Consider the following 24,304-nt stretch of genomic DNA (forward strand, 5'->3'; position numbering starts at 1 on the left):
TGATTAATCAATTAATCGATTGATTAATTATTTATTGATTAATAAATTAATTATTTAACTTTTTATTAATGACTTATTTAGTTAAATTTCTAAAAGTTACATCTTCGGATGAAGCTCGAGTGGTTTAGTTATGCTATTAGCCAATTGATTAAGAAAATATTTTGTGACAATGTTTCATTGATTTTAATTATGCAATTAATCAATCAAATATTGTGCACCTCTCCTTCCAAATACAGTCTTTATGAGCTGCACGGTGGTATTGCCAGGCGCCAGAGGCATGGGGGCGGTGTACTTTGAATGTATCTGTACTTGTTTTTTTCATTTTCACCCCTGTGATCCTAAGTTCCCACCCCCTGAGACATGAACCCAAGGGTCAAATCCCAAAATATTATAACGTATTTCATGCGTTCCCCAATGTTGATTGCATAAACAAAGTTTCATTACCCTGCGCTCGCGAAGCAAAAAGCAGGGTCAGGCATTTGGTTGTGTACGTGCGTGCGTACGTGTGGCATACCTGTGGCGTAGAGCGTCTACATTTTTAAAATTCATTTTCTCAGCAACCATTGGTCCGATTGACACAAAATTTTACCATCGGAGCGCTTCCGCATGAAGAATATTTTTATTAATAATTATGACGTCATAGGTCACGTGGCAGCTCGACCTCCTCCACCTTCCCTTTGATTATTGTAATGACTGTGAGAATGTAAGAATCTTGACGAGCTGTTGTTGCTTGATACAGACGCCTTCTTGGAAAAATCGAAAAACATTGCACCTCTATATCTCCAAAACCGCTCCATGGAAAAAAAATTGAAACGCGGCTCAATGTAAACAACTCCGCATGCGGAATCAGTGTTAACGATGACGTCATTGGTGCCTTAATTATGACGTCATAATTCAACAGGGACAATACTTAATCTGATCGGTTTCAAATTTCTTGAGCGTGATCTATGCAACAATTATATTAGAGAATTTAGATTTATGATCTAATCGGCCACATGGTCTGACAGCCATATTGGATCAAATAAAAAAAACACTTCCAAAACAAAAGAGTTGGCTCGCACCAAGTTGACTGCACATGGCAAGTATTCTATGAATACGAACTCGTTTTAAAATGTTTTAAAATGTGCCCATAATTGCACTTTTCGGTTCCTGACCTTTTGGGCGGGGGCAAATGATGATCTTTCAAAAAGCATGAGGACAATTGCAAGGAAAAAGCATACATATGTGGAAAATATGAAGATCGTTTTCCACATCGTCTCCATCAACTGCAATTCACTTTAATGAGCGCATCAATGCGACTCTTGTTTTCTGGTGCCACTGCGTTTGCACTCCGAACACTGAGACTTATTGTCGGTCAACTTCCGGGTTCGGTTGCGAGAGGACGCTGGCGTTGCATATTCGCCGCTTCTCCGACTGGATGGATGTACAGGGTCTGCTTCTACTTTTCTGACCTGACATCTCACACCTGTCCTGCCTTTTCACACCCGCACGTGCCGCGTGTTCTCCGGCTGGATAACGGAATCTGCTTTTGATGGTACGGAATACGGAATCGAAAGGCCCGCTCCCGTTGTTTGTGGCCGTGGCCTTGTTTGCCGGTGGCCTTGTGGTCTTGGTGGCCTTGTGGCCTTGTTTGCCGCTGTGGTCTTGATTAGCGGCTGCAGTCGTTTGCCGCTGCGTTTGCCGCTGCGTTTGCCGCTGCGTTTGCCGCTTTGCCTCCTCGACCTTGGCCTCGTGCTCGTCCCTTCGCTCCTGCCTGGCATGGCTCTGAAGTACTCCGCCGCAAGGCTTCTTCTGCTCAATACCCGCTCCACCCCATCATGCATCTCTGCCATCAAATCAAATGGACTCCTCCGACGACCCAGGTACATTCACCGTGGCTCCGGTCGCAAGTTTGTTTATTTGCAATCAGGTCACTCCATCCCCGTCCTCTGGTCGGCTCAGCGCACTCTCACTCTTCGTCCCAGCGCACCTGGTCACAGCAACCCACACGATCGCACCTCTTGCCTACGAACCCTGGCTAAATCACCTGAATTCATCCCTGCTGTTCAAAACAACATCAAGCTCACCCTGTTCAACACCCGGTCCCTCAACAATAAATGCCTCATCCTGAACGAATACATCCTGGATAACAAACTGGACTTTCTCTGTCTCACCGAAACCTGGCAACAACCTCTGGACTACTACACACTCAACCTCACCACACCCAATGGATATTCCTACGTCAATAAACCACGCTCGGAGGGCCGAGGTGGTGGAATTGCCGTTATCCACCGTCAAGACATCAAGACCAACCTCATCTCCATCTCATCTGCTCCATCATTTGAACACCTGGCTTTAAAACTCTCTGGTCACACGCAGTCAGTCATGGCTGTCGTCTACCGCCCTCCCAAACCACACCCATCATTCCTGTCTGACTTCTCCTACTTTCTGACCCAGCTATGTTCCCTCTCCCCCTCAATCCTCCTCCTTGGTGATTTCAATATCCACATGGACTCCACTGACTCCACAATAACCACTGACTTCACTGATTTACTCACCTGCTTTAACCTCACTCAACATGTCGACTTTCCTACCCATATCCGTGGTCACATTTTGGACCTTGTCTGCTCCACTGGATTAAATTTGCACCATCTCTATGGCTCCGACCTCACCCTCTCTGACCACTTAGCCATCACTCTGACCATCAACATCCCCGCCCCAACACCAAGGCATTATCGCACAATCAACTTCCGTAAGCTAAACGCTCTTTCACCTACCTCATTCTCATCCACCCTCTCTGAAAAAATGTCCACTTCTCCCTTCATTGACCTCCACACCCCTTCCGACCTCACTGACTACTACAACCACACTCTCTCCTCCTGCCTTGACCAGCTTGCGCCTGTAAAAACCAAAACAGTTTCTTTCACCCATTCTGCTCCCTGGTTTACCCCTGAACTCCACCTGATGAAAACTCGTGCTCGCCAACTTGAAAGACTCAGCAATAAAACGGGTCTCACAGTTCACTCCCAAGCCTACAAGGACCACATACAACACTACAAAGATGCCCTCTCCCGCGCCCGCTCTGCCTACTACTCTCAAATTAGCCACTCTGGCTCCGGAAACCCAAAAGCACTCTTCTCGACAATAAACAAACTCCTCCGCCCCCTGAACACCACCACCCAGTCATTCACAGTAGACAACTGCATCTCCTTCCTCTCTTTCTTCCAACGCAAAATTGACAACATCTACAACAGCTTGACCACCGCCGCACCCGCTCCCCCTCCAACCACCTGCCCCCCCTTGTCCTGCCATCCCCTGTCTCGGTTCTCCCCAATCTCTCCTACTGACCTCTCTGAACTCCTCATAGGAATGAAAACTGCCACCTGCACTCTTGACCCCATCCCCTCCAGCTTTGTCAAAGCCTCCCTCCCTGCTCTCTCTCCACTTATCATTGCAACAATAAACTCCTCCCTGTCTACAGGCATCGTCCCACCTTCCCTCAAAATTGCTGCTGTTACCCCCATTCTAAAAAAACCTGGTCTAAACCCTGACACCCTAAACAACTTCAGACCCATCTCCAACCTACCCTTTCTGTCAAAAGTTTTGGAACGCGCTGTAGCCACTCAACTCAAACATCATCTCTCTGCCAATAACTTGTATGAAACATTCCAATCCGGATTCCGCTCCAACCACAGTACTGAAACTGCTCTCCTCAAAATCACCAACGACCTTCTCCTCTCCTCTGACGCTGGCAACCTCAACATTCTCGTCCTCCTCGACCTCAGCGCTGCCTTTGACACCATCGATCACACTATCCTCCTCACCCGACTTGAATCCACCTTTAACGTCACCGGCACTGCCCTCTCTTGGATTAAATCATACCTCTCTGACAGATGCCAGTTCATCTCCATCAATAACTGCAAATCCCCCACTGCTCCCCTCCCCCAAGGTGTCCCCCAAGGTTCAGTTCTTGGCCCCCTCCTCTTCATCCTTTACCTGTCCCCGCTCGGTCACTTAATCCGCCGTCATGGTCTCCAATTCCACTGCTTCGCCGATGACATCCAGCTTTTCATCTCCACCAAGTCCGTCTCCACCGACACCCACTCTATCCTGACAAACTGCATCACTGAAATAAAATCCTGGCTTCAAATCAACTTCCTCAAGCTTAACTGTGATAAATCTGAAATAATCATCATTGGCCCAAAAACGCTCACAAAATCCACCCATAACTTTGCCCTCAACATCGACGGTATCCCAGTATCCACCTCCCCTCACATCCGGAATCTTGGCGTCATCTTTGACCAAACCCTTTCCTTCGACAAATACACTAAACAGATCACAAAGTCAGCCTTCTTTCACCTGAAAAACATTGCCCGTCTCCGCTCATCCCTCTCCTCCACGGCTGCAGAAACCCTCATCCACGCCTTCATCACCTCCCGTCTGGACTACTGCAATAGCCTCCTCTATGGTTCACCCTCAAAAATCACCAATAAACTCCAATACATTCAGAACTCCGCTGCCCGTCTACTCACTCATTCCCGGACCCGTGACCACATCACCCCCGTCCTTTACAAGCTTCACTGGCTCCCCATCCCCCAGAGAATCCAGTACAAAATCCTCCTCTTGACATACAAAGCCCTCCATAACCTGGCCCCATCCTACCTGGCTGACCTCCTCTCCAGACACACTCCCACCCGCAACCTCCGCTCTGCTGGTACCAACCTCCTGACCCCCTCCATCCGGACCAAATTCAGATCCTGGGGGGACAGGGCCTTCTCCATCGCTGCTCCCACCCTCTGGAACTCACTACCTCACACCATCAGAGACTCCTCCTCACTCACCACATTCAAAACATCACTAAAGACCCACCTGTTCAACGCTGCATTCAACATTCAACCCACAGCATTTAACCCCTGACTATCTCTTCTCCTTCTCCCTCCTTTTGCTTTAAATATTTCCCTATTGATTCTTGTCTTGTCTTTTTGATTCTTGTCTTATATATATGCCGTATATCGCTGCTGTTTGTTTTCTTGATTCTTGTCTTTTTGCAATTGTTGTTTTCATGTATTGTTATGCATTATGTTTTCCACTCTGTCAAAGCGCCTTTGGGCTTCTGGAAAAGCGCTATACAAAATAAATGAATTATGAATTATTATAATACCGGTTTCCCCAACATTCAAAGGTGCTCACATCAATGGGAGAGTCGCCATACACATTCTTTAAATGCCTATGAATACCCATAATAATAAATGAGGAATTGTGAAATATTACACCTGATAATTAATTTTTTCACTCTAAAAAGTTACAATTTCATCATGAAATAACTAAGTGGCACTTAGACGTACTATGTTTGCCCTACCTAATATGCACAATCATGCTCAGAAAGTAGCCTATAGTTCCTCATCGTCACCAAGGCATTACCTCATAAGTAACCCCCAACCAAATGTTTGCAAAGGAGAAAGCTCATCGGACCGATCAGCCGCAAGGTTTTGCCATTTGGAGCCAGATTTAGTACAAAGCAATATTGAAAGTGACATAACAGTATTTTGTTTACGGGACTGTCTGCGGGTTCGTTTGACTTGTGCCTTCCTAAAACGCTGGACGGAGAGAGTTGAAAACTGATGATTGGACTCAGGGTGTGCACACAGGGTGGTTTTAGGGGATAAAAATAAACAAATAAATTCTGAGTCCCAGTGGATCAGGGTGGGGGGAGCACCCCAATCCTCCCTTTGTAAATGTGTATCATCTAGCATTCCTGTTGGAAGCTGCTATTACAAGCGACAAGTCAATAAAGTGGGGGAATTAACCCCGACCCAATGGACAAGTTATTTGCTCATTAAATAAATTACCATAAATCAAGAATTCTCCATAATTCGTTACTCCCAGAATAAATTAGCAATACAGGGAGTGAATGGAACGTACCCCAAACACCTTCCTCGCACCAGCTTTCGCAGCAAACATGGACAGAATGCCAGTCCCACTGCCCACATCAAGCACGAACTTGTCCCGGAACAGGTGCTTGTTATGGTAGATAGCGTTGCGGTATGTGAGCGTGCGCACTTCATCTTTCAGCATTTCCTTGGTGCACAATAAATCGGGGCTTCAATGAAACAGACTGCATTGGTGAGGTGTAATCAAAATGTCAATCACATACACACAGACAATCACATACAGACATGCTGAATGGAGAAGGTGGATCAGACTCGGCAACGGTTGCAAGAGTGAGATGTGCATGGAAGAAGTTTCGGGAACTGAGTGGCGTGCTGATGAGGAGGGGAGTGTCGCTGAAGCTGAAGGGAAAGGTGTATGCTGCATGTGTGAGAAGTGTTATGATTTATGGGAGCGAGACATGGGTAATGAACGTAGAGCAGCAACGAAGGCTGGAAAGGGTGGAAATGCGAATGGTTCGATGGATGTGCGGAGTATCGTTGAGAGAGAGAGGAAGACAAATGATGAATTGCGAAAGATGATGGGAATATTGCCTGTGATTGATGCTGTGAAGAGGAACAGGTTGAGATGGTTTGGTCATGTGTTGAGGAAGGATGAAAGTGACTGGTTGAGAAGAGTGATGGAAATTAATGTAGAAGGAAGTAGAGTACGGGGAAGACCGAGAAAGATTTGGCGAAAGATGGTGGAAGAAGAAATGCGGGCAAGGGGGTTAACAAGGAGAGATGCAGAAAATAGGGCAAAATGGAGAAGATTGTCATGGGGACCGCAAGGCTAACCCCGCTCTAGCAGGGAAAATGGCCTTAAAATGCATGTTGTTGTTGTTGTATACACACACACACACCAAAGTACTTATCCTTTGCATGGATCTACCTTTCACACTTTTTACATTGAAAGTTAAGCTCAGTGAATAATGTTCCAAAGAGAGGTAATAGGTAGTGAAGAAAACTGTTAAACACGTTTGGCAAAAGTTACATCGCAGAAAACAAATTGAAAAGAAAATTTGGAAAGATAATTCCCATAAATAATAAGTCTTTTACAGTGCATGTAAAAAATAGTGCATTCATAAAGTATTCTCATTACACTCAATACCCCATAATGACAAAGAGAAAACAGGATTTTAGAAAGTTTTGCAAATTTATTAAAAAGAAAAAACTGAAATATCACATTGTCATAAAGTCACGTGAAAAAGTAAGTACACCCCATGTAAAGTTTTGACTTTTTCAACATATTTCAACATACAGCTATTTGATCTTCATTTCAACAATATTGATAGATAAAGGTGATATAATATAACAAATATCATGAAACATTTACCTTTTGTAGTCCATTGTATAATTTAAATAAACATAAATGCAAATTGCGCATGTGGAAAAAGTAAGTACACCCTTGGCTCTAATAGGTGGTATTGCCCCCTTTGGCAGAAACAACCTCAAGTAGGCGTTTCTTATAACTGTCTTCCATTCTCTGACATCGAATGGGAGAAAATTTTGCCCACTCCTCCATGCAGAATTATTTCAGCTGTGCCATGTTTGAGGGGTTTCTTGCATGCACAGCTTGTTTCAAATCCCCCCACATCTCGATGGGATTTAGATCCGGGCTTTGGCTTGGCCATTCCAGAACACTCCATTTCTTTCATTTCAGCCATTCCTTGGTGGATTTACTGGTACGTTTGGGGTCATTGTCATGTTGCAAGGTCCACCTTCGGTTGACCTTCAACTCTCCGACAGATGGCCTCACATTATCCTCAAGCAACCTCCGGTACAATGAATAATTCGTAGTGGATTCTATGATGGTGAGCTGCCCAGGCCCTGATGCAGCAAAACTGCCCCAAACCATAATATTTCCACCACCATGCTTTACAGTTGGTATCAGGTTCTTGTGGTCAAATGCTGTCTTTGGTTTTCACCAAACATGTCTTCTGGTAATGTGGCCAAATAGCTCTACCTTTGACTCATTTGTCCAGAGCACATTGTTCCAGAAGTGCTGGTCTTTGCCGAGGTGTTCATTGGCAAACTTTAGTCTTGCCCTGATGTTCTTTGTGGACAGCAAAGGTTTCCTCCTGGCACACCTCCCATGTAGATCAAATTTGTGCAGCCTCTTTCTTATAGTAGACTCGTGCACTTTGACATCAACAGTGGCAAGAGCTACCTGTCCGTCCCGTGATGACATTCTGGGGTTCTTAGAGACTTCTTTCAGCATCTTGCGGTCTGCTCTCGGGCTAAACTTGCTGGGGCGGCCTGGCCTAAACAGGTTGGCAGTTGTTTGGAATCTTCTCCACTTGTAGATGATCTTCCGGACAGTCGAATGATTGATTTCAAATTGTTTGGAGATCTTTTTAAATCCCTTCCCAGACTCGTAGGCATCTATAACCTTCTTTCTGAAGGCCTCAGATAGCTCTTTTGATCTAGGCATGGTGACGCCGCACACTTCAACAACAAAGAGCAAACCAAACTAAATGTCTGAGGTTTAAATAAGACAGGTTCCTCCAAGATCCTCTCTAACGATGTTCTAATCATTTGCACGTGAGCTGGTGCACCTGATTCTAATTTTAGGTATTTGAAGTAGTGATAAATGTAGGGGTGTACTTACTTTTTCCACATGCGAAATTTGCATTTATGTTTATTTAAATTATACAATGGACGACAAAATGTAAATGTTTCATGATATTTGTTATATTATATCACCTTTATCTGTCAATATTGTTGAAATGAAGATCAAAAAGCTGTATGTTGAAATATGTTGAAAAAGTCAAAACTTTACATGGGGTGTACTTACTTTTTCACATGACTAAGTATTCATGCCCTTTGCTATGACACTTGAAATTTAGCTCAGGTGCCTCCCATTTCTCTTGATCATCTTTGAGATGTTTCTACACCTTGATTAGAGTCCAACTGTGGTAAATTCAATTGAATGGACATGATTTGGAAAAGCACACGCCTGTCTATATAAGGTCTCACAGCTGACAATGCATATCAGAGCAAAAACCAAGCCATGAGGTCGAAGGAATTGCCTGCAGAGCTCAGAGACAGGATTGTGTCGAGGCCCAGATCTGGGGAAGCCTACAAAAAAAATCTCTGCTGCATTGTAGGTTCCCAAGAGCACAGTGGCCTCCATAATTCTTAAATGGAAAAAGTTTGGAACAACCAGGACTCTTCTTAGAGCTGGCCGCCTGGCCAAACTTAGCAATCGGGGGAGAAGGGCCTTGGTAAGAGAGGTGACCAAGAACCCGATGGTCACTCTGGCTGAGTTCCAGACATCCTGTGTGGAGATGGGAGAAACTTCCAGAAGGACAACCATCACTGCAACACTCCACCGATCTGGGCTTTATTCATGGCAGTGGCCAGACGGAAGCCTCTCCTCAGTGAAAGACACATGAAAGCCCGTTTGGAGATTTCAAAAAAGCACCAAAAGGACTCACAGACTGTGAGAAACAAAATTCTGTGGTCTGATGAAACCAAGATTGAACTGTTTGGCTTCTGTCTGGCCACTCTGACTCTTCGAAACTTGTCTTCTGATTCTGTTGTGGCTTTGGGTCTGCCAGACCTCTTCCTGTCAGAGTTTCCTCCGGTTCCCAAGTGCCTTTTGATGGGGTAGGAAACTGTACTCACTGACACCTTGGCTTTCTTTGCAATTTCTCTGAAGGAAAGACCTACAATTTTAAGGGTTATAATGGTCTGTGTGTCTTCCGTTGTTAATTGCCTTTTTCTCACAATTATGAGAGCAATATACTACTTCCTGCAGTGCAATATTGTACCTGCAAATGAAAACCTGCAACCTCTGTTGTTGTCTCTCTGTCAGTGCCACCGTCTGCATACCGTATTAGGTAGGCCGGCATTACGCATGACATCCGAACCTTTCCTTTCAATCTCCTTGAAATATTTATGTCTGCAATTACACCCTTCACCCCCCTCCACACATTTGCACCCACCTGTATCCTACTCCGCACCTCTGCGTCAGACTTGCCATCCCCAGCCACTGTTCCACCCAGATACTGAAACCTATTTATTTGTCTGATCTCCTTCCCCTCCAACCTTATATTCATTTATTTTCTCTGCTGCCCGATCCACATCACCTCCGTCTTCTCCATGCTGATTTTCAACCCATGTTTCTCAAATGCCTCCTCCCAATCCCCAAGTACTTCCTCTATCTCCCGCCCACTCTCCACCACAACAGCCAGATCGTCCGCATACAATATCCTCCCCAGAATATCTTTCATGTTTACCTCCCTGCTTACCAGCCCCATCACCATGATAAACATGAGTAGGCTGAGAGCAAGTCCCTGCCTCAAACCGATGTTCACATTGAACTGCTCCGACATTTCAGGACCAACCAAAACTCCTCCCTTCGTTCCCTTCTGCATTCCTTCCACCAACCTAATTTCTGCCTCCAGCACTACAATCCAACCCAGTGTCGCCATCGTCATCTCTCTCAGGACAGTGTCGTAGGACTTCTCCAGATCCACAAATCCCCATGCCATTTCACCTTGCACCTCCAACCTCTTCTCCACCAGGTGTCTAGGGCGAACATCGCATCTGTCGTTCCCCTACCCTTTCTAAACCACTGATACTCTTCTCAGATCTCCTTCTCCACACACAGCCAAACAAACAGGGGTTAATACTTCACCTCCGTCGACCTTCGGTGGCAAAGGTAAAAAGCAATAAATGTCTCTCATACTTTTACAAACTTACCTCATGGATCCCAAAGTGAGCGTACGAATCAAAATAATAGTCTTTCGACGTCATGTCATTGGTAGTGATGGAGTTTTCCATCTTCTCTTGGTTAAGGACGCCGAGTGTCTGAGATGACGATACCTTGAAAAAGAGAATTTTAAACAAATAAGTTGTGGAAGCATGCATGCCAGGATTCTCAAAAAGATCTCACATGATCTGTCACGCCTTGGTTCAGGCGAGACGACTCGTCCGGGATCTCCATATTTTATTCTAAAACATTCTCAATAATCATAATTTTTCATGAATGAGTACTGTGATCAAACATTTTCAAGTCAACACCATGGTTTCCCTTCATCGTCGAAGACAGTTGAATTTACTCACATGTGACATGTGGACAACCTGGGTACAATCATTTATTTAATTTAAAGCGTAGAGGTTGCTGCCTCCTCCTCTCCCCCTCCCGCCAAAAAACACACTCCGCTGTAGCAAGCAGTGTCAAGGAATATCCAAGACCAGACCACTTGCTACCACCCCAGACCAGACCAATGTAAAAGACAGGAAGTTGGAAAAAAATTCATGTTCCAGTGATAACTCGTCACTCTTTACGAGAAACTCTGTCGGACTTTTAACGTCGACCAAACACCAGTGCTGGAAGATGAGTCCTCCGGCTCAACGCCCATCCAAGAGACGGGGCTCACATTGATGCTTCACCCAGCTTGTGAAACACCAAAGTGAGAGTTTGCAGCTGGGATGAGATTTGAACCCAGGCAAGATAGCTCATAAATGACTGCAGATACCTGTAATCGAGGGTCAAGGCTAACTTGCCAGTCTACAATGTATTCAAACACCTTTCAAAAAGTACAAATGTTTTTTCCAAATATTGTGACATAATATGACAGTTAAAATAATTGGCAAGACGTCAAAAGGCAAATGGTCAAAGCCAAAAATGTTCCCAGCTATGTTCAACTTTTAGAAATCTGTCCGCAATGTCTGACATTCTACCTACCTGCCAAGAGCTCCTTTCCACAATAATCTCGTTTTTTATTGTCCAATAACAATCACATCTTTCTCACGTCGCAGATTAATCTGCAGAATCTTTTTTTGTTGACATAGTCGAGGTTTGTGGAAGAGTTAGAACATAGAACGGATCAGGACACAACAAAACAAAAGGAACAGCAGAAAGAGCAGAGGGAAATGCCAACAGCACGGCAGAGGGAGAAATAAATTAGACGGACAAACAGGATGCAGGTAACGATGAGGGGTAGGGGAGAATGCAAGGGGTGGACAAGATGGATACATAAGCAAAGTTTTGAGAGGGGTCGAGGTTGTTTAACAGGTGTAAAAAAGATCATGACTTAGGATGGGGGATGACCTGAGTTTTTTTTTTTTTTTTGTATACAAGATCGAGGCTCGTGAAAGAGCTAACATTAATCACACAAAAAGACAAACCGACACACAAAACACAAAAAACAAGGGGAGCGGCAGACAAGATGGGGAGAGAGGGGGAAGGACACAAACACAACATTTGAGAGCGGGGACATCGGGAGGACTTGGGGGGAGGTGGGAGAGGAATAAAACATATGAACACTGCAAGAACTCTGGGGTGAATTACCGGGGGTAGAAAAGATCAAGGTTTTCGATGGAGGAAGATAAGAGATGGTGGTGAACAGCTGTTTTAAAGACCTGGAGGGAGGAGTGGGATTGAAGGGAGTGGGGGAGTTTGTTCCAGGGGTGGGAGAAAAGGGGAATGAAAGAGTGAAGGTGAGCAGAGAGCCTAGACTTTGGCAGTTTCACCATAAGAGGGTTGCAGGCAGATCTTGTGCGACCTGCAGGAATATTGGGGGGACAGAGCACAGAGAGCTGGGGGAGCAAGGCCGGAGAGGAGTCGGTAGAAGACAGAAAGACCACCAACCTGCCTGCGGTGAGTGAGTGAAAAAGAAGAGGTGGTGGTGAACAGCCGTCTTGAAGACCTGAAGGGAAGAATAAAATTGAGGATAGTGTGGAAGATGGTCCACAAGCAGGAAAAAGAGGCATTAATGAGTGGAGGTGGATCGTGTATGTCCTGCAGATACCTGGGGAGGGGTGGAGGGACAAAGCACGGAAAGGGCACAGGGTGCAAGACCAGAAAGGAGGCAAAAGAAGAAAGAAAGACCACCTACCTGTCGGCGATTGCCCATAAACTCAGCTTCACCATGGGAGATTCCAATGATTTTGAAAACCTTCATTTCCATGGCATCAAGCTGCGAGGAAGGGGTGCCAGAGGAGAGCAGAGAGCAGTACCGAGAGGGGAGAGCAGTACCGAGAGGGGAGAGCAGTACCGAGAGGGGAGAGCAGTACCGCGACGGGAAGGCAGTAGCGCGACGGGAAGGCAGTAGCGCGACGGGAAGGCAGTAGCGCGACGGGAAGGCAGTAGCGCGACGGGAAGGCAGTAGCGCGACGGGAAGGCAGTAGCGCGACGGGAAGGCAGTAGCGCGACGGGAAGGCAGTAGCGCGACGGGAATGCAGTAGCGCGACGGGAATGCAGTAGCGCGACGGGAAGGCAGTAGTGCGACGGGAAGGCAGTACCGCTACGGGGAGGGCAGTACCGCGACAGGGAGGCAGTAGCGCGACAGGGAGGCAGTAGCGCGACGGGAAGGCAGTAGCGCGATGGGAGGGCAGTACCGCGGCGGGAGGGCAGTACCGCGGTGGGGGGGCAGTACCGCGGTGGGGGGGGCAGTACAGCTACAGGAGGGCAGTACAGCTACAGGAGGGCAGTACCGCTACAGGAGGGCAGTACCGCTACAGGAGGGCAGTACCGCTACAGGAGGGCAGTACCGTGACGGGAAGGCAGTAGCGCGACGGGAAGGCAGTACCGCGGCGGGAGGGCAGTACCGCGGCGGGAGGGCAGTCCCGTGGCGGGAGGGCAGTACCGAGATGGGAAAGCAGTACCGAGACGGGAGAGCAGTACCGAGAGTGGAGAGCAGTACCGAGAGGGGAGAGCAGTACCGAGATGGGAGAGCAGTACCGAGATGGGAGAGCAGTTCCGAGATGGGAGAGCAGTTCCGAGATGGGAGAGCAGTTCCGAGAGGGGAGAGCAGTACCGAGAGGGGAGAGCAGTATCGAGAGTGGAGAGCAGTACCGAGAGGGGAGAGCAGTACCGAGAGGGGAGAGCAGTACCGAGAGGGGAGAGCAGTACCGAGAGTGGAGAGCAGTACCGAGAGGGGAGAGCAGTACCGAGATGGGAGAGCAGTACCGAGATGGGAGAGCAGTTCCGAGATGGGAGAGCAGTTCCGAGATGGGAGAGCAGTTCCGAGAGGGGAGAGCAGTACCGAGAGGGGAGAGCAGTATCGAGAGTGGAGAGCAGTACCGAGAGGGGAGAGCAGTACCGAGAGGGGAGAGCAGTACCGAGAGGGGAGAGCAGTACCGAGAGGGGAGAGCAGTACCGAGAGGGGAGAGTAGTACCGAGATGGGAGAGTAGTACCGAGATGGGAGAGTAGTACCGAGATGGGAGAGTAGTACTGAGATGGGAGAGCAGTACCGAGAGGGAAGAGCAGTACCGAGAGGGGAGAGCAGTACCGAGATGGGAGAGTCGTAGCTTCAAACACGGGAAATCGTTTAAGGGGTATCGAGACGTTCCTTATACTGCTTTCGTTTCAAGACTTTCCGGATATAAATGCAACCAGTGAGTGTGTGGTTGGATTTATAAAAAGTATACAATATATTTACCATTATAGGATCAGGGAAATGCTGCTTACAACGCAAGTATTCAGTGTCCATCCAAAGTTTCCTCGAGAAGATGGTGATGGAGTTTTCTCCTCCAACTGCTGCAGGCCCTGGAGCCCCTGTCACACCTTGACGATTTAGCCAGCATATGCCGACGTATCAAAATTGAGTGCTGGTGTGAGTCATACGCTGGCATACGTCGACAAATTTTGTGCATGCACGAAATTTGTCGACGAGCTCGGCGTACTACGACGTATGCCAGCGTACTTCAGGGTGCTCTTAACGTAGCCAAATTTTTCATACGTCGGCATACGCTGGCTAAAACGTCAAGGTGTGACAGCGGCTTGAGAAGGATTTGCCCGTAATATTACTTATGTTGGAAGTCCCAGGATTTCGATCCCACTATGAGGAAGGAGTGGTGACCTGAACCGATTCCATCGCCCATTTACTTCATCTGCCTTTACATCTTGAATGCTGAGGGATTCCCTTGGCAATGCAACTCTTGCTGTCATGCTACTCGTCTCCTTCAGAATGGGCTGTATCCCTTTGATTGTTTGGATGAAATTTTGCAACTTCAGTTTGAGAAAATTTGGTTTTTCAATATAATAAAAACTGCACACAAATGATGCTGTTACAAAGAGCACGGACGCCTGGTTACAAATGGTGGCCAAACTGACTGAAGTTGGGAAGAATTCCGACCACAAGAAAGTACTCGGTCACAAAAAAGATGTCAGTGACGGATATATCAAAGTACTCGTGATATATCACGAGACAGTGATGGCAGGTTCTCTTTACACAAAGGATGACAAACCTGAATACAAATTCGTCAATGGTTATCAAAACAATAAATGAAAGGACCATGATGTCACTCAGCAAACAAAGGCATAAATAGCTGTCAAATCTGAAAGCAAATGCCTCCTTCATCAACAACATGAGAAAGACAGAAAGGAAACATTATTATGCTCATGATAAATAAGTCAAAACAGTCATGCGTTGTACAGACGAGGAAGAGCAGCACAAGCAAATCGAATCACACAGAATGACTTCATTGGTTTGAATCGTAATGGTTCTCATAATTCAGAAAATGCATCCGAGGGTGGATAGGGGAGGGGAGACGCATAAGGAGGATGGATAGGGGAGGATGGCGCATAAGGGGGATGGATAGGAGAGGAGGGCGCAAAAGGGAGGGAGGCGCATAAGGGGGATGGATAGGGGAGGAGGGCGCATAAGGAGGATGGATAGGGGGGGAGGGCGCATAAGGGGGATGGATAGGGGAGGGGAGCGCATAAGGGAGGGGGCGCATAAGGGGGATAGATAGGGGAGGGGGAGGCGCATAAGGGAGGGGGGCGCATAAGGGGGATGGATAGGCACGTACGGGGAGGGGGGGATGGGGGGGAGGTAGGGGGGAGGAGGCGAGCACATCTGCATGAGGAGAGGTAGGTGGGCACAGATGGGAGATTGGGGGCGGGGGCGAGCTCACGTGCTGGGGGAAGGGGGGGGGTAGAATGGCATGCAACAATGGATAGGTGTGGACTGGGCATCGTGGAGGGGAGGAGCTGCGGGTCGTGGAGGAGGAGGAGGAGACTGGGGGTCGTGCTGGGGGGGGGGGGAGACTGGGGGTCGTGCTGGGGGGGGGGGAGACTGGGGGTCGTGGAGGAGGGGGGGGAGACTGGGGGTCGTGGAGGAAGGGGGGAGAGACTGGGGGTCGTGGAGGGAGAAGGGAGACTGGGGGCCGTTTGGGGGAGGGAGACTGTGGGTCGGGGAGGAGGAGGAAGAGACGGTGTCGTGGAGGAGGGGGGGGGGAGACGGTGTCGTGGAGGAGGGGGGGGAGACGGTGTCGTGGAGGAGGGGGGGGAGAGACGGTGTCGTGGAGGAGGGGGGGAGGGAGACGGTGTCGTGGAGGAGGGGGGGGGGAGACGGTGTCGTGGAGGAGGGGGGGGAGACGGTATCGTGGAGGAGGGGGGGAGACGGTGTCGTGGAGGAGGGGGGGGGGGAGACGGTGTCGTGGAGGAGGGGGGGGAGACGGTGTCGTGGAGGAGGGGGGGGAGACGGTGTCGTGGAGGAGGGGGGGGAGACGGTGTCGTGGAGGAGGGGGGGAGACGGTGTCGTGGAGGAGGAGGGGAGACGGTGTCGTGGAGGAGGGGGGGAGACGGTGTCGTGGAGGAGGGGGGGAGACGGTGTCGGGGAGGAGGGGGGGAGACGGTGTCGTGGAGGAGGGGGGGAGACGGTGTCGTGGAGGAGGGGGGGAGACGGTGTCGTGGAGGAGGGGGGGAGACGGTGTCGTGGAGGAGGGGGGGAGACGGTGTCGTGGAGAAGGGGGGGGAGACGGTGTCGTGGAGGAGGGGGGGGAGACGGTGTCGTGGAGGAGGGGGGGAGACGGTGTCGTGGAGGAGGGGGGAGACGGTGTCGTGGGGGAGGGGGGAGACGGTGTCGTGGGGGAGGGGGGAGATGGTGTCGTGGAGGAGGGGGTGAGACGGTGTCGTGGAGGAGGGGGTGAGACGGTGTCGTGGAGGAGGGGGGGGGGAAGACAGTGTCGTGGAGGAGGGGGGGAAGACAGTGTCGTGGAGGAGGGGGGGGAGACGGTGTCGTGGAGGAGGGGGGGGGAGACGGTGTCGTGGAGGAGGAGGGGAGACGGTGTCGTGGAGGAGGGGGGGAGACGGTGTCGTGGAGGAGGGGGGGAGACGGTGTCGGGGAGGAGGGGGGGAGACGGTGTCGTGGAGGAGGGGGGGAGACGGTGTCGTGGAGGAGGGGGGGAGACGGTGTCGTGGAGGAGGGGGGGAGACGGTGTCGTGGAGGAGGGGGGGAGACGGTGTCGTGGAGAAGGGGGGGAGACGGTGTCGTGGAGGAGGGGGGGGAGACGGTGTCGTGGAGGAGGGGGGGAGACGGTGTCGTGGAGGAGGGGGGGAGACGGTGTCGTGGAGAAGGGGGGGAGACGGTGTCGTGGAGGAGGGGGGGGAGACGGTGTCGTGGGGGAGGGGGGAGACGGTGTCGTGGGGGAGGGGGGAGATGGTGTCGTGGAGGAGGGGGTGAGACGGTGTCGTGGAGGAGGGGGTGAGACGGTGTCGTGGAGGAGGGGGGGGGGAAGACAGTGTCGTGGAGGAGGGGGGGAGACGGTGTCGTGGAGGAGGGGGAGACTGGGGGTAATGGAGGGGGGGCAGACTGGGGGTCATGGAGGGGGGGAGACTGGGGGTCGTGAAGGGGGGGGGGGACTGGGGGTCATGAAGGGGGGGAGACTGGGGGTTGTGGAGGGGGGGACTGGGGGTCATGGAGGTGTGGGGGGGAGACTGGGGGTCATGGAGGGGGGGGAGACTGGGGGTCATGGAGGGGGGGAGACTGGGGGTCATGGAGGGGGGAGACTGGGGGTCATGGAGGGGGGGGGAGACTGGGGTTCATGGAGGAGGGGGAGACTAGGGGTCATGGAGGAGGTGAGACAGGTGAGCGTGGAGGAGGTGAGCATGGAGGAGGTGAGAATGGAGGAGGTGAGACAGGTGAGCGTGGGGAGGAGACAGGTGAGTGTGGGGAGAGGAGGCAGGGGGGTAAGTGGGTGAGGAGCACAAGCCATGGAGAGCGGGCGCTCACAGGCAAACAGGCGGGAGAGGGACGAAGGGTGGGTGAGGGGTGGACGAAGGGTGGGTGAGGGGTGGACAACGGGTGGGTGAGAAGTGGGTGAGGGGTGGACGACGGGGCAGGCGGTGGGCGCGAGGGGCGGGAAGGACATGCGGGTGAATGGGCGAGTCTGCTCAGAGGGGGGAGGGAGGTAATGGGAGAGTGTGCTTGGGGAGAAGAGGGAGAAAATGGGCGAGTGTGCTCGGGTGGGGTTAGGGGAGGCAGGGAATGGGCGAGTACGCTCAGGGGGGCAGGGAGGGAATGGGTGAGTGTGCTCCGGGGGGGCGGACGAAATGGGCGGGTGAGCTCTGGCTCTGGGGGTGGGGAGGTTGCTCTGGGAGGTGTGCTCGAGGAGAGGTGGAGGAGACGGGCGGTGTGCTCAGGAAACCACGCATTGGACGGACGATAAACCATCAAATGCGACTGTGCAGTGTTTATGCAAATGAACGATGAACATTTCGATTGCTTGTGATAAATCTGTTGTAAAGGAACTCACCTCTACACCTTCCGCCATGCTCCATCCACGGCAGCCAAACCTTGGTAATTGGTATAACGGCAAATCGACTTGAGTCTCGAAGAATATATTTGACAATAATAATAATATGACTTGTCCAACTTTGAGAATCCCAAATGTATAAAACAATTAACACATTATGCCGGAAGAAAAGGTAACAGCGGAATAACAGCTCTCCTCCAGTAAACAGCGCGTTACACCGCATCGAAACATGTGTCGCCTTTCTCATCGATCAAGACACAAACCACACACGGATAACGGGCCGCAAATTAACAAAACCAGCCAGCCTAGGAATAACAACGTATGACATAGTCTGCATTTTAAACAACAAATACTGGAGGAACTATTCGTTGTAACGGTTTGCGGGCAAAGCGTCCTTTCTTACTCGAGGAAGTCTGTGCTTCAAATCCCGCTCGAGTTCAAACAAAAAACTAAACTTGAAATACGACAAACTACAATAAGTTGGCCTATTAATGGTCTTCTTTTCTTATTTAATGTTGAATATTCATTGATAAAGATATTGAAAACGAAACACGATAAGTCGAGAATAAACATCGTGTTTACTGCGTCCCATTTATTTAATACGTACGTGTGGCGGACACATTGTCAATGGGCAATAATTCCGCGCACCAGTGGGTGGCGCGAGCGTCTGGGCGTGGAAGCGCAGCTCGGGCCACGCCTGGAGCGAAGGCGTCACGAGTCACAGTGTGGAACTGAGGACATGCCCCGCCTGTCGGCCGACCGGCCACGCCCGGGGGCAAGGCCTGGCCTCGGGACATATATGCGGGCTCGATAGTCGAGCCCGCCCAGTGCTTACATGCGAGCTGTTAATAAAGCATTTCAGTTTGTACAACGCTGGTGGCCTACCTTCTTGGCAAATTAATCGTGTGTGCACACCACACTGGTGACACACTGGTGACCCCGACTGGTTCAGCCGTAGCTGACCCCCGAACGCGCCATGGCTACCAACGCTGTCGCCGTCAAACTCCCGGGGTTCTGGGAATTGCAAGCCGACGTTTGGTTTGTGCAGGCCGAAGCTCAATTCCAGCTACGGGGAATCACGGCGGACGAGACCATGTACTACCACATGGTCGCCGCCCTCGGGCCCGGCACTGCCGCCCGCGTCGTGTCCATCCTTCGGCGCCCGCCGGGCGACCACAAGAACGCGGCGCTCAAATGTCTCCTCGCCACGTTCGGGCTCACGGAGGTCGAACGCACCGACCGCCTCCTCGACCTTCCCGCCCTCGGCGACACACGACTGTCTGTTCAGATGGATTTTATGCTGTCCCTTCTTGGAAACCAGCACCCGGATTTCCTGTTCCGAGCGCTTTTACTCCGCCAGCTACCTGTGCAGGTGCGCCTCGCCCTGGCCGGTTCAAAATTAACGGAACCCCGCACCCTGGCCGGAGAGGCCGACAAATTTTTCGCGGCCTGCGACACGCGGTCGGTGTACGGTGCTGCCGTAGTGGATCCCGGTGCGGAGGCTACAGCGCCCACTGCTTCCCTCGTGGCCGCTGCTACGCCCCGCCCACTACCGCCACCACCACCGCCGCCGGCACGGCCGACGCGGCCGCCACCACCGCAAACCTGGTGCTACTATCATGCCAGGTTCGGCCGCAAGGCTAGAACGTGCCACCCGCCGTGTTCTTTCGACGGGTCGGGAAATGACCGGGCCGGCGCTCACTTGCGGCCATGAGCGTCGGCCATTCCGGCAGCCTCCTGTTCATCATGGACACCTCGCCTGGTCGTCGTTTTCTGTGCGACACAGGAGCGCAGGTAAGCATCCTCCCTGCCTCCGCGTCCGACAAGCAAGCCGCGGACCGTGGCCCCACCTTGCTCGCCGCCAACGGAACACCCATCCGCACATTCGGTAAGCGTTGCCTCTCACTGCGGTTCGGAGGGCGGCGCTTCCAATGGTCTTTCGTCAACGCCAGCGTGCCAATGGCCCTACTCGGTGCGGACTTCCTTTGTGCGCATGGGCTGTTGGTGGACGTTAAGCGTCGACGTCTCGTCCAGGCCGAAACCTTTAGCTCGCTCGCTTGTTCGCTGAGCGGCTCGTTGAGCAGCTCGCTGAGCGGCTCACCGAGCGGCTTGCCAAGCGGCTTGCTGAAGGGTTCCATATCGGTGAGGTTAGTCTGTACGCTTCCGGCAGAGGACGAGTTTACCCGCCTCCTCGCCAGTTTCCCGGCACTCACGCAGCCCACATTTTCAGCGGTGGCCGTCAAACACGGGGTGGAGCACCATATCCCCACCGTCAGACTACCGGTCTACGCCTAGGCACGCCGCCTCAACCCCACGAAGCTCGTCGTTGCGAAAGCGGAGTTCGCCACTCTAGAGCGACTGGGCATCGTATGGCGCTCCAACAGCGCATGGGCCTCTCTTCTGCACATTGTGCCCAAGCCCGGCAGCGGATGGCGGCCGTGCGGTCACTACCGCCGGCTCAACGATGCCACCACCCCCGACCGCTACCCGGTCCCGCATATTCAGGACTTTTCCACCCGGTTGGCAAACACGACCATTTTCTCCAAGGTGGACCTCATCCGGGGCTACCACCAGATCCCCGTACAACCGGACGATGTACCAAAGACGGCCGTCATCACCCCCTTTCGGCCTCTTTGAGTTCCTGCGGATGCCTTTTGGGTTGAAAAATGCGGCCCAGGCATTCCAGCGGCTCATGGACAGCGTCTTGCGAGACTTACCTTTCATCTACGTCTACTTGGACGACATCCCAGTCGCGAGCGCGTCCCGGGAGGAGCACCTGCTCCACCTCCGCACGCTCTTCGAACGTCTGGGCCAGCATGGCCTGATAATCAACCCCGCGAAGTGCCGTTTCGGCGTCACCGCCATCGACTTCTTGGGGCATCGCATCACCAGGCACGGGGCCATCCCTTTGCCGGCCAAGGTGGAGGCGGTCAGGAGTTTCCGGCGCCCCCGCACGATCAAAGGGCTCCAGGAATTCCTGGGCATGGTCAATTTTTATCACCGCTTCGTGACCCGCGTCGCCCAGCTCCTCCGCCCACTGCACAAGGCCCTCCGGGGGAAGCCGGGCAAAGGTGACATCGCCTGGACGGAGCCGATGGCCGTGGCGTTTGCGGGCGCAAAGCTGGCCTTGGCCAACGCCACCATGCTGGCGCACCCGGCGCCCGATGCACCAATCGCCCTCACCACCGACGCGTCAGACTACGCGGTGGGCGCGGTGCACGAGCAGTGGATGAGGGGTGCTTGGCAGCCGCTGGCGTTTTTTAGCCAGCAGCTTCGCCCGCACGAACGCCGCTACAGCACCTTCGACAGCGAGCTGCTCGGGCTCCACCTGGCCGTACGACACTTCCGCCATCTGCTCGAGGGCCGCCCGTTCACGGCTTTCGTCGATCACAAGCCCCTTGTGTTCGCAATGGCCAAGGTCGCCGAGCCATGGTCGGCCGGGCAGCAACGTCACCTCTCTGCCGTGTCCGAGTACACGACGGACATCCGTCACGTCGCGGGTAAGGACAACCCGGTGGCGGATTGCCTTTCCCAGTCTGTCGCACACGCGCTCCACCTCGGGATCGACTATGCCCGGATGGCGGCGGACCAGACTGCCAACCCCGACGTCCAGGCCTTGCGGACCGCCGTCACGGGCCTCTGAGTCACCGAGGTGCCGTTCGACGTCACGGGCACTGCCCTCTTGTGCGACGTCTCCCTCGGCCGGCCTCGCCCCATCGTGCCCGCTGGTTGGCAGCGCCCGATTTTTGACGCCATCCACGGCCTGTCCCACCCGGGCACGAAGGCCTCCCAGAAGCTCGTCGCGGCAAAGTTCATCTGGCATGGCCTCAGGAAGAACATCCGCGACTGGGCCAGGACGTGCCTCGCGTGCCAGCGCGCAAAGGTCCACCGCCACACCCAGGCCCTGTTGGCCCCGTTTACGGTGCCCGAGCATCGGTTCGACCATGTGCACTTCGACTTGGTGGGACCTCTTCCCCCCTCGCGGGATTTCACCCACCACCTCAACCATGGTGGACCGCACCACCCGGTGGCCGGAGGCCGTGCCATTGGCGGCGACGGCTGCGGCTGACGTCACGCAAGCCTTCATCGCCACGTGGGTTGCCCGGTTCGGTGCCCCCTCGGACATCTCGTCCGACCGCGGCCCCCAGTTCACCTCGGAGCTCTGGGGAGCGGTGGCGCAAGGGCTTGGCGTCATGCTGCACCGCACCACGGCCTACCACCCCCAGGCCAACGGCCTGTGCAAGCGCTTTCATCGCTCAATGAAAGCCGCGCTCTGGGCCAGCCTCCGCGATGGCAGCTGGGCCGACAGGCTCCCCTGGGTCCTGCTGGGCCTCAGGACGGCGCCCAAGGACTACCTGCGCGCGTCCTCGGCGGAGCTGGTCTTCGGTCAACCGCTGCGGGTACCGTGCGAATTTATCCCCGACTCCACGGCTCCTTGGTCCATGGCGCAACAGCGCTCCACCTTGCAGGAGGCCGCCAGGAGGTTCGCCCCGGTGCCGATGGCACACCACTGTTGCCCGTCCTCCCACGTCGCCCCGGAGCTTCGCACGGCGGAGAACGTTTTCGTCCGGCACGACGCCCACTGGGAACCGCTGCGGCCCCTGTACGACGGGCCCTTCTGCGTGCTGGAGACCGGGGACAAACATTTCACCGTGGACATCGGCGGTACTCCGGATCGTATCTCCGTGGACCGCCTCAAGCCGGCCCACCTCGATCTGGACCACCCCCCGCAAGCAACTCTGCCTCCGCGTCGAGGCCGCCCCCCGGCGGTCAGACCTCCAGCACCCCCCAGCCCCGCCGTTCTGCTACCCCCCAGCCCTGCACGCATCGCCAGAGGGCGTTTCGGCCGGGTCATCCGGCTTCCCCGCAAGCTCACCCTTCAGGTGCCCGGGAATTCTGGGGGGGCGCGTGTGGCGGACACATTGTCAATGGGCAATAATTCCGCGCACCAGTGGGTGGCGCGAGCGTCCGGGCGTGGAAGCGCAGCTCGGGCCACGCCCGGAGCAAAGGCGTCACGAGGCGCAGGGTAGAACTGAGGACATGCCCCGCCTTTCGGCCGACCGGCCACGCCCGGGAGCAAGGCGTGGCCTCGGGACATATATACGGGCTTGATAGTCGAGCCTGCCCAGTGCTTACGTGCGAGCTGTTAATAAAGCATTTCAGTTTGTACAACGCGTGGTGGCCTACCTTCTCGGCAAACGAATCGTGTGTGCACAGCACCAGATACGCAAACATAGCAGGTTTCATCCTTGTATCCATTAAAAGTACTTTACCATGGTAACGTCGCCATATTGTGCGTCGTGGAAGTAAAGAATGTGATTTTCTGGTGGGCGCAAACCCCACTAAATCTCCATGGCAATTCCCCTAATGTCGAAGCAGTTTTGTGATGACGTCACGATATATCATCTTGAGGGGAGATTAATTGGGCAGGATCGCGTGAGATCTCGCGAGAGCACACCACGCATCTAGATGTCTAACAGTAACAATAAAGCAGTTATCTTACCCGAGATGGAATGCGACAAATGAGGAAGACCCGTGCTAACTGCTTAGGTAACTGGCAGGAATACATTTGATGACACTGGTCACTCATATACCCAAAAGCCAAAACTCAAATCCCGGAAGGTCGATCTTAAAGCAGGAGACACGGAAATTTATATCGGAACCAATAGAGAGCGTGGTTTGCATGGTAACCATGCAGGAAATGGTGCATCTCGAGAGGAGGAAGAACAACCTTGTAATGTCCAATGTTCCCGAGTCAAAGCATAATGAGATCTATGATAGGGTTGCAGAGGACAAAAAGGAAGAAAAAGACATTTTCTCAAATGGAGTGGGAGGATAGGGCACACAAAAGCAAAAGCAATTAAACTCGAAGGAAAATATCAAAACAGGATTGTAAAACCAA

At 52.4% G+C, this 24,304-nt stretch overlaps 1 protein-coding gene across 1 annotated transcript in view; it reads right to left on the reverse strand.

Annotated features, from left to right (window-relative positions):
* The window catches only part of LOC137424390 (protein arginine N-methyltransferase 1-like), a 44,106-nt gene extending 25,632 nt beyond the window's left edge, over nt 1–18,474 (reverse strand). Inside the window, exons 1-3 of the mRNA XM_068111801.2 lie at nt 18,403–18,474; nt 10,617–10,739; nt 5,902–6,057 (exon numbers count right to left, since the gene is read on the reverse strand). Of these exons, the coding sequence (XP_067967902.2) occupies nt 5,902–6,057; nt 10,617–10,739; nt 18,403–18,420 (297 nt within the window). The 5' untranslated portion in view covers nt 18,421–18,474. The remainder of the gene's footprint in view (nt 1–5,901; nt 6,058–10,616; nt 10,740–18,402) is intronic.
* Between the last annotated feature and the right edge of the window lie 5,830 nt (nt 18,475–24,304).

This window comes from Myxine glutinosa, chromosome 1 (assembly GCF_964187855.1).
Source record: "Myxine glutinosa chromosome 1, kmMyxGlut1.1, whole genome shotgun sequence".
Classification (NCBI taxonomy): Eukaryota; Metazoa; Chordata; class Myxini; order Myxiniformes; family Myxinidae; genus Myxine; species Myxine glutinosa.